At 35.4% G+C, this 16,425-nt stretch overlaps 1 protein-coding gene across 1 annotated transcript; it reads left to right on the forward strand.

The window, feature by feature from the left end:
* Positions 1-8,290: 8,290 nt before the first annotated feature.
* LOC309828182 (olfactory receptor 10K2) lies at positions 8,291-9,241 on the forward strand (the record flags this gene model as incomplete). The annotated part of the gene is made up of 1 exon (XM_082663384.1): positions 8,291-9,241. The coding sequence occupies exon 1, from the start codon at positions 8,297-8,299 to the stop codon at positions 9,239-9,241; it is 945 nt and encodes a 314-aa protein (XP_082519510.1). The 5' UTR covers positions 8,291-8,296.
* Between the last annotated feature and the right edge of the window lie 7,184 nt (positions 9,242-16,425).

Consider the following 16,425-nt stretch of genomic DNA (forward strand, 5'->3'; position numbering starts at 1 on the left):
TGGTTTCAGGTCTCATGTTTAAATCTTAATCCATTTTGAAATGATCTTTGTGTATGGTGTAGCATAAGGGTCTAATTTTATTCTTTGGCATGTTGCTATCCAGTTTTTCCCACAGTCATTTATAGAAGAGGTTATGGTTTCCCCATTTCGAGGACATACAAATAACCAAGAGGTATATGAAACCTATTCACATCGCTAGTCATCAGGGATGTGAAAATTAAAACCATAGTGAGATTCGCCTTATATCTGTTAGAATGACTATCATCAAAAAGACAAGATAACAAGTGTTGGTAAGGATGTGGAGAAAGGGGAACTCTGGTACACTGTTAGTGGTAATATAAATTAGTACAGCCGTTAGGGAAAATAGTATGGAAGTTCCTCAGAAAACTAAAAATAAAACTACCATGTGATCCAGATATCCCACTTACTGGCATTTATAAAGAATTGAAATCAGAATCACAAAGAAATACCTGCATTCTCATGTTCATTACAGCACCATTCACAATGACCAAGACATGGACAGCTTAATGGTACACATCAAAGAAAATGGATTAAAAAATGTGGATACAAAAAAAAATGTAGATTAAAAACATAGAACACAGTGCTATTCAGCCTTAAAAAAGAAGTGAGATCTTCCATTTGCCACAGTATGATTGAACCTCAAGGATGTAATTCTAAGTGAAATAAGCTAGATACAGAAAGATAAATACTGCATGATCTCCTTGTGTCTGGAACCTAAAATAGTCAAACACATAGAAGTAGATAGTACAAGCGTGGTTGCCAGGGTCTGGGGAAGAGGGGAGAAATGTAAAAATGTTAATTAAAGTGTACCAAATTTCAGCTATATAAGATAAGTTCTGGAGATATACTATACAGCATAGTACTTACAGGTAATAGTACTGTATTGTATACTTAAAATTTGCTAAGAAGATAGATCTTATGTTAAGTTTTCTTATCCCAATTAATAATAATAGTAATAATAACGTTGGTGAGAGAAAACTTTGGGAGGTGATGCATATGTCTATGGCTTTGATGGAGGTGATTGTTTCATGGGTGTATACTTACATCAAACTCATCAAGTTATATACACTAAATATGGACAGCTTTTTCCATGTCACTAATACCTTAATGAAGTAGTTTTTTTGAAAAACTACTGTGAGCTTGGACTGAATGATGGACATCAATATCAAAACAATGTTCAGCATTCAGATTCAGATATATTAAAGTCCACTCTTCTTAATTCTTACTTCTTTATGGGCATTATTTCTTATTCTGAATTATCTTTTGTTCTCACTTTGTTCTCACCTTTGTTCTTAATATCATTATTTCTTCATCTGTCAGATACTTACGAGCTCTTATTAGGCACCAAGCCATTGGTAGGTGTCTTTAACATTCATTGACATGAGTGATGTTTAAATCATTAATTCCTGACTTAACCACAAGGCAAGTGGAAACTAGAAACTTTGGAGATTAGAAAAGTAATAATGGTATTTTTGTTTAAACCAAAAGGTCATTTATATTATCAGGGTATCGCTGTCTCTGACCGTTCATTCACCCAACATTCAGCACATATTTATTTAGTGACTCCTATGTATAACAATACACTGCATTAGTTTCTAGATAATGGAATAGAGAGGTAGAAAGAAAAATGAATTCAGTGGTTAATGGTGAAATGAGTCTCCTTTCAGCTTATTCTGACCAGGACCTTCACTACAGAAAGCAGCTTTGCTCAATTGGCCCTCTCAGCCCGACAGAAAGCTACATTCCTAATTGTAAGTGCAAAAGGACATTTTAAGCTAAACAAACATATTTTATAATGTACCTATCATCATGAATTTTGTGTGTAATTACCTTTTCATCCCTTTGGTAACATAAAATTGAGAAACCAACTTAAAATTCATCAAATTTTCAAAAATTGCTGCATCTGAGCATGGCTTAGAGCCTTCTACTCCCCAAGCCCTCCCCAAACTGCTCAATTTGGAGCAGTTTGGCATTTGATGACTTGCCTCTATTTTCCACAATCAACTCAGCCGTTTAATTAAGCCCAGTGCAACATCTCCATGGCAATGACTCTGGCATCAGGAGACCCACAGAACCGCCCGTTACCAATAAATTCAATGAAAGTGCCAACTGCTCTATGATCACTATTAGATATGACTTGTGGTCTTTGGTCAATTGGCACAAAAAGTTGAGAAGAAACTGGTTACATTTTATTTTGGTCGGGGTCTAAGTCCCCAGACCATCATCATATCTCTACCCCTGAGTAGAGATCAGTAGCTTCTGCCCCATTTTGATATTTTCCCTTCAACTTGCATTCCACCTCCTGTAGCCTCTGTGCCTCTGGCTTCTCTTAGGGAGAGGGAGTGGCAAATGGGGGCCTATCCATGAATAACAGGCAACCATGTTGGACTGAGCGCCTACAGCAATGAGAAACTGGACAGTGGAGAGGGAATAAGAGTAAACATCTATCCCCCAGCAGGACCTGTCCTTTCACTGCTCAGGTAAGAGACAGAGAAGGGAGGTGGGCCCAAGCTGGTGCAATGCCAGTGAAAGAAAGAGATAGCCACAACTAAGAATGTGGACTCCAAATAATGTTAACCAGGATTAATGAAGCTTTAAAGTGATTTTTTATAAAACTATGCATATAAATTTTATACATATCCTGAATTAACTGACTCACTGCTCTTCCTAAATTTACACAGACACTGTCTTGGTTCTGATTTAATTCAACAGCGCACTCAACATTTTCCTCACAAAATCTTTTGTTTCCTTATAGTAAGAACATCTAACATGAGATCTACCCTCTTAGTAAGTGTTTAAGTACACAGTAGCATAATGTTAGCTATAGGCACAATGCTGTACAGCAGATCTCTAGAATGTTTTCATCTCACATAACTGAAACTTTATATCCAATGAACAGCCACTTCCTCTCTCTCCCTTCCCCCAAGCCCTGGCAACCACCATTCTACTTCCTTCTCCTATGAATCTGACTATTTTAGATACCACATACAAATGGAATTTGCCCTTCTGTAACTGGCTTATTTCACTTAGCATAATGTCCTCCAGGTCCATCCATGCTGCCACACATGGCAGGATTTTCTTCTTTTTTAGGGCTAAATAATATTCCATTGTATGTATATATATATATATATATATATATATATATATATATATATAAAACTACAAAATCTTAAATCACAATCTTTTTTATTTTCAGAAATGGCTATATTAGGTGACATCTAGAAAAAAAATTACAATACCTAATCCAGGTTTGAGAACTTAGGGAGTACTCTGAAAATAATTTTACTTGGCAGTTATAAAGACACAGAAACCCTGCCTTTGGGGAACATAAAATCAGAGACAGTCAGAAACACTAGCACAAGGTCATAGAAAGCAGACTCAGGAAGAGAGCCAAGTCAATATCTACATAATAAACATCTTCAGGAGGCAGCACAATACTGTGGGAATCCCATTCATCTGAAAAACAAAAGTCGTCTGTTCTATTGCTAACACATCCTCCCAGTTGCTTTCTGGTCTTGGGATCTTCACAGTACTGAGGCTTAATTTTTTCTTCTGTCAAATGAGACTACTAGGCTAGATCTTTAAGGTATTTTACAGCTATAACACTTATGACCTCAGCTTTCTGGAGATCCTCGAGTAAGAGACAAGGACAAAAAATGCAATATACCTTCCCTAGTTTGGGGGAAGGGAAATCACCTTTATCCTATTAAACCCTTCCTGAAATCAATGGAGTACACCAAGCAGTATGAGAGTAATATTCTCAAAACTGTCTGCCCCTTTTCAACTCTAAATTATAATTACAAAACTAACATTTGTGTAACATTTAACCATTGCAATGATATTTTCTCATTCATTTTGAACAAACCTTGAAATTTAGATTAGCAGATATCAGAATGAATCCCATTATAAAGAAGAGGAAAGTGATTCAGACATGTTAAAGTCCTGGAGCTAATACACAGTGGAGCTGGGACTTGAGCCTGTAACAAAATTGTAACAGGAATCCTTTTCTTTAAATACCTTCCTATGAAAGGAGGGTGACAGAATACTGTTTTCCCTTTCTCACCAACACACATACACACACACAAACATTTTACTCCTATGCCAATCAGAAGATCTATAGTCTAGTGCTAGTTTCCCAGCAGTGTGAACTTGAGTGGAGCCCACAAACACCTTGACTCTCAAATTACTCTTCTTTTTAGTGAAGATATTAAAAGTAATACCTGCTTCATGAGATCATGATGACCAAATGAGAGACTATATATAACAGTATTTTCACCCTGTCTGCACTACGAAAAATGTGTGATAAATGATAATTCACATTATATTTCTATACAATGAATCTAAATTTTGGTTAATAAATTAATACCAAAATTATGTCCTATTTTTCTTCCTGGAAATATTAAAAGAAATACTGATGTACTGATACTTGGGATAATGATCCCTAAAGAAGCTAATTGAATTGAGTTGTTTGTTTTTGAGTTTGTGACCCCATTGTGAAGGTTTTGGTAAAGAAAGAAAAGGAAGAAAAAGGGAGAAAAGTTGTGTCTCTCTTTTCACAGCCCCTCGTAAATTTAGGTATTTCCTTTGTAAAAGAGATGTATCTCTATGACAGCAAAACAGCAGGTACTTGTTCAATTCTGAAGGGCCAATCAACATTAAGGAAAATATTAATCAGCTCTATCCCAATGTTTACATAAATAGTGCCACTGAGGCTCAGTCTACATTTTTATCAAAATGTTTACAGATAATATTCAAATACTATTTTTTCTTCAAAGATTTCCATGGAATTGTTTGCTTTTTCCTCAACATTTTCAGACACTTTTTGCTTGTTCCTTTATGGTGTTTATGATAGTCTGTCTTGTAATATGGCTAACTATTTGATTCTCTCTCCCCTGAGAAAGGAAAAATTATTTTATTCACATTTATAACCGCAGTGCTTAAAACATAATCAAAATGATAAACTCATAAAATATGAAAATTATGAAACAATCTACTCCAAACTTTAAGAGCTCAATAAAGAGTTGACGTTGATTTCTAAATATGTAAATTAAAACATATATAAAATAGGCATCATTGATAATTATAGAGTGTCCATAATGAGAAACCTCTACATTGTTATTTGTATGTGATTAAGTTTAACTACAGTTTTATATTCTATGTTTATCCTATAACCCACCCCCAAAATAGAATATTTAGGATACCTCCTTTGCTTTCTACCAGGTATGGATAACTGTTTGGGTGACTCTGACTACAGAACAACCAGATACCAAAGAACTTGCTTGGAACTTCAAGATCAGTAACACTTGATTCCCTTCCAGTGCAGAACAGGACTCCATGTAAAACCAAGTTACTTCTAACCAAGCTTGGAGAATTCAGAAAAATGTTAATCTCTCTTAAATCCACTCCCCACCCTCGAGAAAGTACAGAAAGGCAGCTTCAACAACTTGCCATGAGTTAAATGCTCATTATATCATCGATGAAAATATTTCTGATTTTAATCCCTGTATAACCACAATAAAGTGATTAGAGGGAAATATTTATTGAGCACTCACTATGTACTGAATTAGTCTCTTCTGTATACATGATTTCAATTAATTTTCACTGTAACCTGGAAGGTAGGAATCACTTTTCTCACCATACAAATGAGAAAATGGGGCTTAGATAATTTAAGATCTTACCAAAAGAAAATGCCAGAGTCAGGATTAAAGCTTATATCTAAGTTCAAAACTCCTACATTTTATTCCTATATTACTCAATTTTACATGTGTTTGTAAGGGTAAAATTCAAGACTATATATGTAGAAGTTTATTAGTAGTCCTGAGAATTGAGGATCCTGGAATTAGAAAGATAACAGTAATTATTTATTAATAAATATACCTTTTAGGCAATAAAAATCCTGTGTTAAGTACTGAACAAAGAACCAGGGGGATAAGATGGAGAAAGAGAAGATTTGTCCCTTTCACAAGGTTTGGGTTCGGGGGCTGAGGAGGCATAACTATAGAATCAGAATATATAAGGGACAGGGCAGCACTTTCCAGAAGGCAGGAGATGTAACTGTGGTTACCTGAACTCTTACACATCTGTATAAAAGTCATAGAAATTAAATAGTGCTCAGACTCATGATATTTTTCCAAGAATGCTTTAATTCAACATTTCTACAACAGACGCCAATAACTCAGAAATAAATACAAAATAATTTTTCCAAGGCTACACAAAAGAAATTGTCTCCTCAGTTTTCTCACAATTGCAAATGCATATCTATTACTTCAACCACATCGTTTTATAACAATCTCTTCTTTTGAATACATCTCACCTTTGAAATGTGAGCAACTTGAGGCCTTGGACCAAATCTTTTATATGGGTATTTTTAACACATACCTAGTGTCTGACACATGGTTGTATTCATTCTGATTAATAATTGTTGAATAGTGCCTGATATTCTTGATTTAGTGGTTCTTGTCTAAGGTAGAGTATGATGACATTAATTTTTGTTATTAATATCAGCTAAGATATAATTTTGAAAGGTATACTTTTTAAAATGGGATAAACTCAAGGTCACTTTACAATTTCCCTCCCATTTATTTGCATTCTGGTATGTTCTAGACAGTTGCAAACATACTAAGAATTGAGAATAAATCTATGTACATAGAATTCCAGTGACCAGATGCTCTTTTCAGTGCTATTTTTCTTTGATAAACTGAGATTTTCCTTTTGCTTCAAAAGGGTAAAACTTAGTTCCATGTAGTACAGAAATATTTAGAAATTTATGATCTTGTACAATCTTCATGGCCAGGATCAGAGAACACTGAGGATTCTCTTACTCTGTGAGTTCTGGGAAGAACACGGTGATGTGAATGTGGTATGTAACAACATACCAAGTTAGCTTTTTTTATTTATATGACAAGTTTTACTGAGAAATTATTAGGCAATTAAAATGGTTTTAGATGCTGAGGAGAATTTAGGTTAAAATGCTTACGATTCTCTTCTTACCCTCAAAAGTATAAAATTTAATGGAAAAGAAAAAAACAACACACTATTTCAAAATTAAATAAATGACAAATCAAATTGGCAATCAATGTCTTATGTGAATTCTGAGGAAGAAACAACTCCTTTATGAGGACATTCCAAGGAAGCTTCCAAAAAAAGAAAATAGACTTGGTTGAGGCTTCAGAATAATGGTAAAATATTTGTAAAGAAAAAAATGGTTAACAAATTAACATGAGCAACGAATAGAGGCAAGGAAGAATACAACATATTGCACAATAGTGATGCATTCCATAATGTCTATGAGTAAACACTGAAACATTGTTTAGCTCCCAAAAGGAGACCTTAAAAACCATAAAGACTTTGCACTTTGTGCTATAGCCATGAGTAAAATTTTTGCAGAGATGAGCAATAGGATACAATTTATATTTCAGAAGATCAGTCTGACATCAGGGGAAAGATGGACTGAAGAGATGTGAGAATGGTGATGAGAAAGATAACCATAAGGTGATTTTTGTAGGCGTTAATGAAAAGTGATGAAAATGGACAAGAGGCTTGAAGAAAGATTGTCTGCAGGAAGAAAGAATCTGAGGTAGGCATTGGAGGATGTGTAGAAGTATTCCATCTTGGAGAACTTTTTCCAGATTTGGGAACAGAATACGTATACAGAAGCAAGAGTCAGCTTAATGAGCATTTAAGAAGGTGGAGTTAATGATCCACGTCAGGCAGTAAGGCAAAAAGAGTTGGATAGAATGTAGGTCTAGAATATGGAGAGATTAAACTAAGAGTAGACATTTAGGTATAAGCAGAGGGATAATGAAAAACTATTGAAGATTATATATAAAGTCATAAATAAGGTAATATATAAATGTAGTGCATTCAGATGTTGTATTTTGCAGCCGCAGGAAAGTGGGAGAATTTGAAGGTCATAAAATTGAATGGGCTAGCTTTGCAGAGTAAACTTAGAGTGAGAGGCTGAGAATTTTAATAGCAGCCTCATCCTGGGAATGGAGATGAAGAGATAGTTAAATCTGGGAAATGTCAAGAAAGTTTTCCTATGGTATTAAAAATACTGGGGAGACTCAAAGTTGGATGCACACTTTGAATAATTTTAGATACTTCTTCATGTCTTACAAAAACTGGAAAGAGGAGGAATGAGTTAGAACTCAAAACCTGAGATCACGTGATATGATGATCAATATAGTGATCATTCTAATGATTCTTCTAGTTTTCAGGGGGTTTTCTTGGCACTGTCTTCTCTCTCAGGTTGTCTCCTGATGATCTGCCTTCCATGGAGTGGGTCAATGAGACCTTGGTGAGAGAGTTTGTCTTCCTCGGCTTCTCATCTCTGGCTGGGCTGCAGCGGCTGCTCTTCGTTGTCTTCCTGCTCGTCTACATGTTCACCCTGGGCACCAATGCTGTCATCATTTCCACCATTGTGCTGGACAGAGCCCTCCACACCCCTATGTACTTCTTCCTTGCTGGACTCTCCTGCTCTGAGACTTGCTACACCTTCATCATTGTACCCAAGATGCTGGTTGATCTGCTAGCACAGAAGAAGACCATCTCCTTCTTGGGCTGTTCTATCCAGATGTTTTCCTTCCTCTTCCTAGGTTGCTCACACTCCTTCCTGCTGGCAGCCATGGGTTATGATCGCTATGTGGCCATCTGTAACCCTCTGCGGTACACAGTGATCATGGGACATGGGATGTGTGTGGGACTTGTGGCTGTTGTCTATCTCTGTGGTTTCACTATTGCAGAGATCATCACATCCTTGGTATTTCACCTGCCCTTTCACTCCTCCAACCAACTACACCACTTCTTCTGTGACATTTCTCCTGTTCTCAAGGTAGCATCCCACCATACCCACTTTAGTCAGTTTGTCATTATCATGCTCTGTGCATTGGTCCTGGTTATCCCCCTGTTATTGATTTTGATATCCTATATTCACATCATCTCTGCTATACTCCAGTTTCCTTCCACATTAGGCAGGTACAAAGCTTTTTCCACCTGTACTTCTCACCTCATTATTGTTATTGTCCATTATGACTGTGCCTCCTTTATCTACTTAAGGCCTAAGTCCAACTACTCCTCAAGCCAGGATGCTCTCATATCAGTATCCTACACTATCCTAACTCCATTGTTCAATCCTATGATTTACAGCTTGAGAAATAAAGAGTTCAAATCAGCTCTTCAAATAGTTGTGGGAAGAACAATTTCTCTGCCGCGACATTAATCTAGATTCTGCTCTTTTCAAGTAATAAAACATAAAGTATGTGGGAAAAAATTCCCTGAGCAAAAATGATCAAGCAATTGAGAACAGTGTTCAAGAACAGAAATCATTTCTCATTTATTTCCAAATATAAAAATAAAAAATAATAGCTTCTTGCCATGATCACATAAATTATTGCCTATTGAAGTTTTTTCAATTGATGGAAAAATGATGGATGGCTAACATTAGGATGTAGGAATACAATTACATGTTCAGAATTCTAGGCTCTGGCAAATACCATTACCCAATCTCAGCCAGAATGGAAACCAATCCTACAACATATTGTACAACCCTAACTCTCCTGTCTCTATATCGCTCCCTTTTCTGGATGCTTCCTGAGTCTCAGTCTTTCAGTATAGTCAGATCACAGTTTTTAAATGAGATAACATTTGTAAAGTTATAATTTTTGGTGCATAAGTTATATCTAATTAATGTTCAAATAAGAAAATTATGCAAAAAGTTTTCCACCTCTATGTTTCTATTACTGGGAGCTGGGTTTTTTTCTGATTTTTTTATACATTGGTACAAATCTAATTTGGTCAGCATTCCTTAAAGATATTCACAAGGGCATAGGTTAAAGAGAAGACCTAAAACCATGCAGAGTTGTCAAGAAAGGCAGGTTAAGCTTAAATCCATTTTATTAAATAGTAACCAAATAGAAAAATCTGTGTAAAGAGCGAACAGTTTCTGTTTCACGAATCTCCGGAGTTGTCATGTGCATTTCAGGCCAGAATTCGAATTAGACATTTTACTTATCTCCCCTTCCTACAGAAAGGAGAGAAAACAAGGAGCTCCATGGAGAGAGCTTCTTCCTTGCTTTATATATTTTTTTCAAGATCAACTTGTTAATAAAGGTCTTCTGGCTGAATCATTTCATTTCTTAGTCTTTTCTTCCATCAGTTTCCTCATCAATGACATATATTTTCAGGGGTTGAAGGAAGAAGGAAGGAACTGGATGTTTTATTCATGGACCCTCTTTTATTGTGGAATGCTGAACTTGTCTGCTAAGAATATAATTTCTTCCATTCTCTGAAGCTTGAGACTTCCTGAGGGTGGGTCCTGAAGGTCACAGAGACCAAAACAAATATAATTTCTTTGGCCACCAACTTCTCTTTTTCCTTGGGCCCATTGCTCACCCAGACTTCTAGCCTATCAAGTCATCTCATGAAAAGGAAATAATCTGATAACCCTTAATGTGAGTCAGTTTAATGTGTTAATTGTTCAAATTTACATTTATGGGCTTCTGTTTTAAAATGTCACAATATTTAAACTTTAGAGCATCCCTTCGAAGTGTATATTATAACCTACTTCTTATAGATGAGAAAACTGACACTTAGAAAATTAAAATGTCTTTCCTATTACTGAGTAGAATTAATACTGATTCCACAACACTCACTTCCTTTTTTAATGCTCCTGCAATGCTCTCACATGACACTTTGTGAAGACTATGACTTTCTTAATTGATGGAGTTCAAAATGCATAAGTATTCATCTTCAACAGTAGGCTAAACCATGTGACATCTGTAGAAAAGATATACTGATAAGTATGAGGTAAATGGCCTTTATATCATATGGTATAGTTAATCCCTACCCTGATGTAATATGGTGTTGAGGGAGGGGGAACAAGAAAAACTCCCAACTTTTGCTTTGTTCTTTTCCAAGATTTGTGGCTACCATCATTTTGAGTCAGCAGAACACTCACAAGTGGTTAGGATCAGTGTTTGTTAGAAGGTTATGTATATTAGAATGATTCTCCTTCTGGAATTTTATTCTGCCTCTTTTTATTTTTTCACATGACCAAAGAATTAATTTGGCTTTAGGCCTGTGCTCATGGGTTAGAACTAAACATCTTGCTCTCCTTCCTCTTTTCACACACACACACACACACACACACACACACCCTTGGTTAATTTTAGCTCCCCTCTTTAGTCCTATGTAACTTGCAGGAAAGAGATAAGATCTTTGGATTTGGGGTTGGCTTTAGCGAGAAAACAAAGCCCCTTCAGCCTTCAACTAGGCCATGTATTCCAACTGAACTTACAGAGAAATCTGCACTTAAGTTTCAGCATAAATTCAATAAAATAAACAAAAAAACAAAATACAAAAAAACAAAAATAAATTAAGTTTCAGGCATAAATCCAATAATAATAAATTGCTATGTTTATTTCCCATTCATAATTGTCTCCTATATATATATATATATATATATATATATATATATACATATATATATGTGTGTGTGTGTGTGTGTGTGTGTGTATATATATATCTTTTGAATACACTGTAGGAAAGCTTAAACCAAGGCAGAATTAGGGAATTTCTGTGACCTTGGCCATGATATAATATAGTTGCACTGAAATTGGATTTGTAACCCATCAGGCTGGCCTTGATATTAGGACTGATTTTCTAAGACACTCTTTATCATTGAACAGATGAACCAATTATGATTCAAGAAAATGTACTTTTCAGGATCTCAACCTAAGTTATATATAAAGTAGAGAATAGTGAATTACAGCTGAGAGACAACAGTTAAATAACTCCACAGAGACATTTACATTGAGAAAGATAAATAAGTTTGTGCTTAGCAAACACAAAGATTCTCCTGCCTCAAGGATATATATTCCATATAAGTCAGTGAAAGTTTATTAAAAACACATAGATTTTTGTTTTCCTAATCAGTGATATAAAAGAAAACAACATTCACAAAGATTAAGAGTTGATAGGTTGATTGGGTAGATACATTCAGAGAAAAAAAATCAATGCATTATTTTTTCTAAATTCCTGACTGTCCTTTTATCTTTCCTGGTGATTTTAATGAGCTACTAATAGTTTCACACATTTTCAGAAAACCAGCCATTATAAAATAAAACATTAATTCTACTTGTTCTAGCTTAGTTCTGCTAGCACAAGTTTCTCCTAGACATCTTTCATTTGAGAAGACAATTCCTCAGAAAAGCACACATGCACACTTTTATATGTGTAGAGCCATCCTCTTTCTATGATCCTTGTAATTAAAATGTGACTGTGGCACAAGTGTACTTGTCTCAATAAGGCATTGAGCCCAGTGACCAGAAATACAGTCCGTATATAACTAATAGGAAGAAGGTGATCAGCTCATTGCAAAAATAAGACTCTAAAAATCCCCAACTTCTAGCAAAATATCCCTTGTCCTTTCTTCACTGACTCAACTTTCATGCATTAATTGAAACTCATTCAATACTCATGAAGTAACTTCCTATACTTCCTCCTGCCAAAAAAATAAACCTTCCATACTTCCTGAGATGATTTTCCAACCATTTCACTTCATCTTGCACTTTTCCCTATGGAAAATCTTTTGGAACTTAATTTCAGTTTTTGCATTTTCACTCCTTATGTCCCAGCCAAGAAAGTTGCCCATTTCCCTTGATCAATCTTTATTAGCAAGATGGAAAGAACTTGTATCAAAAAATAAATTTAAAAAAAAATCGTAATGCAGTAATCATTCCAGGGGACTTGATAACACAACTGCAGAGCAGATGTTGTATCTATCTGGGTTTGGCAAGAGACCAAAAAAGACATCACTGGTAACAATCAGTGGTTCAACAGCTCAGAAAGAATTTGTAGAAGTGAACTCTACAGAGAGTGATCCAGGGTAGTAGAAAGATGTACTAGGAACCCTATATGTGTCTATAGGACTCTGAAAAGTTTAAAAGTAAATCCCTAAACAGACTACAAATGAAGATATCAAGAGGAAAGTGTTAGGTCTGGGATATAAGAGCTCCTTTGGAACCTCAACATAACTGTGTGAAAAGATCAAAGGAAGGTGTTTGTAAAAATGGGAAATTTTACTTATTTTCCTTGGAAAACATTTAGAAATATATTTAACAATTTCTAGTCGAGACCTATTAAAATGAAGCTGTAAGGAAACTTTTCCAAGGGATACAGAATAAAACGAATAAACATAGAGATACTTTATACAAGGACAGGATGTCTCAATTTTGTAGCGATACCAATTGCCCTTATTTCATCTTTAAATCCAAATCAATTCCACTCAAATATCCATTGCTAGATAATATGATAAATATTCTCAAATTTCAAATAAAATACTAATCATGATCCCCCAACCCCCCTTTATATACATATATAGAGGAATATATTTCTGTATGTGTGTCTTTGTGTGTATTCAATTTCTTTAAAATTTTTGAGATAAGCTAAGTCAGGACTTTCAGCCCCCTACTACATTTATAAACACTGAATATAGCAGAGATTACATAAAATTTTATTATCACACTGCAGGTACATGGCAGAGAATTGACTCTCTTACCCCTTTCCTAGAGCTCATTTCAATTTTCACTCCATGGGTATGTCCGGTGCCAATGTCCCTGCTGCTTCCTGCTATGACTAAGGCACTAGCATTGCCCCAACAATGGTGAAAACTATTTCCCATACCTTGTCACACACACCCCTGGACACCATGACCCTCTCCCTGTGCAGTGACATAGAAGTCAATTCTGTGGATAACCTCATAAATCAACCAGCACTATTGCCTCTCCCTCACTTCCCACACTGCCTGGGGCCATCCAAAGGAAAAATTTGCAAGGAAGGAGGCCCCTTTTTATGTCATGAAGTTACTCTGTGACTTAGAAAATTACTAAGAGTAAATTACTTTCTTACTTTGGGCCCCAGACTACTCATCTGTAAAATAAGGAGATTGGTGCCTTCTCCTATATTGGTCTATGTCTTCATTTAAATGAGATAAAGATGAGACTATTTTGTATAGTATTATGTATAGTAGAAAGATAAACAGTCAAGTGTAATAATTATTTGATAGTAATTGATCTTCCTAGGTCACTAATCTGCTCTTAAAATCTCTGTTGCTATTAGTCTCTCCACTACTAAATTGACCATACTCATGGATCTCAACCTAAGAAAATATCAGATCAAATTCCTCTCTTCCTCAAAACTTCACAATTTACAACCAACAAAAGTAAGCATTTAGGGATGGCCATAAGGTCCTCCATGAACTGTCTTCAAATCTCTCTCTCCTCACATCTGCCTCTCCAGCCATCTCATTCTACACAGAGTTCCTAATTATGCAAAACATATTTATACCACATGTTTTGTATTAGTTTGCTAAGGTTGCCATAACAAAGTACCATAGACCTGGCTAGTTAAACAACAGAAATTTATTTTTTCACAGTCTGAAAGCTAGAAATCTAATTCAAAATGTCAGCAGGGCTGGTTTGTTCTGTGGCCTTTCTCCTTGACTTGTTTTTGGCTATCTTCTGCCTATGTCTTCATATCATCTTCTCTCTATAATTCTGTGTTCAGATTTCCTCCTTTTAAAAAACATTTCCCCTTCTTGTAGAGATGTCAGTCATCTCTAATGACCATTCTAATGACTTAATTTTAACTTCATTGGCTCTTTAAAAACCCTATTCTCAAATACAGTCACATTCTGAGGTACCAGTGGTTAAGACTTCAACATATGAATTTTAGAGGGACACAGTTCAACCCGTAACACAATTCTTCATTTTAAAATACCCCCATTTCTTTTTTTTTTTTTTTTGATGTATTGGTATTTATTGGAAAGAAACATGCTCCTCTCACACGCCTGAGGGCAGGAAGCGAAGGCAGGTTGTCAGCAGGAGGGGGATGGGGAATCTGAGCCCCCATTTCTATTAAGCAAATTTTTATTATTTAGTTACAGTGAAAAAATATCCTTTGCTCTCTGTTCTAACAGCAGGATTCTTAGTGGTTTACTTAGCATTTTTTTAATTAAAATATATTGTTATTTCAAAATAAATGTAAAACTATCTAAATAACATATGATCCTCAGAATAATAAAAAGTACGAATATATAAAATAGATTCTGAAATGTCCTGTCTTCCTCAACTTTCTTATCCTTGAATTTCCACTATTTATGGTTAGACTGATTATAAATATATACACATGCACACACAAACACACATCACTTAGAGAGAGAGACATGATAGATAGATACGTAGACAGAAAAATAGATAGATATCTGATATCTATCTTTAAATTATTCTGCAACTTATTTTTTCTGCAAGAGTATATTATGAACCTCTTTCAAGTCTATATTCATGGTTGGATCTGATTTTTTTAGTTAAGAGATAATTCTCATACTACAATATTTACTATTTTAAAATGTTGATTCAATGGATTTTAGTATATTCACAGAATTGGACAGCCATCACCACTGTCTAATTCCAGAACATTTCATTAGCCTGAAAAGAAACCCCATATGCTTTAGCAGTCATCTCCTCTTCCCCCAGCAACCTCTACTCTACTTTCTGTCTCTATAGATTTGCCTATCCTAAACATTTTATACAAATGGAATCATATTATATGTGGTCTTTTGCATATGGTTCTTTTTACCTAGCATAAGGGTCATCTATGTTGTAACATGTATCAGGGCTTCATGCCTTTTAATGGCTGAATAATATTTCATTGCATAGGTATACCAGATTTATTTATCCATCCATCAACTGTTGACATTTGGGTAGTTCCCACTTTTTAGTTATTATGTGTGATGCTTCTGTGAAGAATCATGTACAAGTTTTTGGGTAAACATATGTATTTAATTCTCTTGAGCATGCACATAGGAGTGGAAATACTAGATCATATTGTAATTCTATTTGTAACTTTTTGAGGAACTATCAAATTGTTGTTCACAGCAGCTGCACTAATTTACATTCCCACCAGAAATGTATGAGTCCCAATTTCTCCATTTCCTTGCCAACACTTGGTATTTTCTGCATTATTATTAGTAGTAGTAGTAGTAGTATTGCCATCCTAGTAGATGTGAAGTTGTATGTAATGGTTTTGATTAGTATTTCCCCAGCGACTAATACTGTTGACCATTTTTTCCTGTGCTTATTAGAGATTTGCATGTATTCTTTAGAGACTATTTAAATCCTTTACCCATTTATAAAACTGTGTTTTCTTTCTTACACTGATAGCAACATACCTTTGATTGTATAAAAACCTCCATTCTTTTTTTTTTTTTTTTTTTTTTTTTTTTTTTTTTTTTTTTTTTTTGCGTTACGCGGGCCTCTCACTGCTGTGGCCTCTCCCCTTGCGGAGCACAGGCTCCGGACGCGCACGCTCAGCGGCCATGGCTCACGGGCCCAGCCGCTCCTCGGC

Source organism: Grampus griseus, assembly GCF_964374135.1.
Source record: "Grampus griseus genome assembly, chromosome: 1".
Classification (NCBI taxonomy): Eukaryota; Metazoa; Chordata; class Mammalia; order Artiodactyla; family Delphinidae; genus Grampus; species Grampus griseus.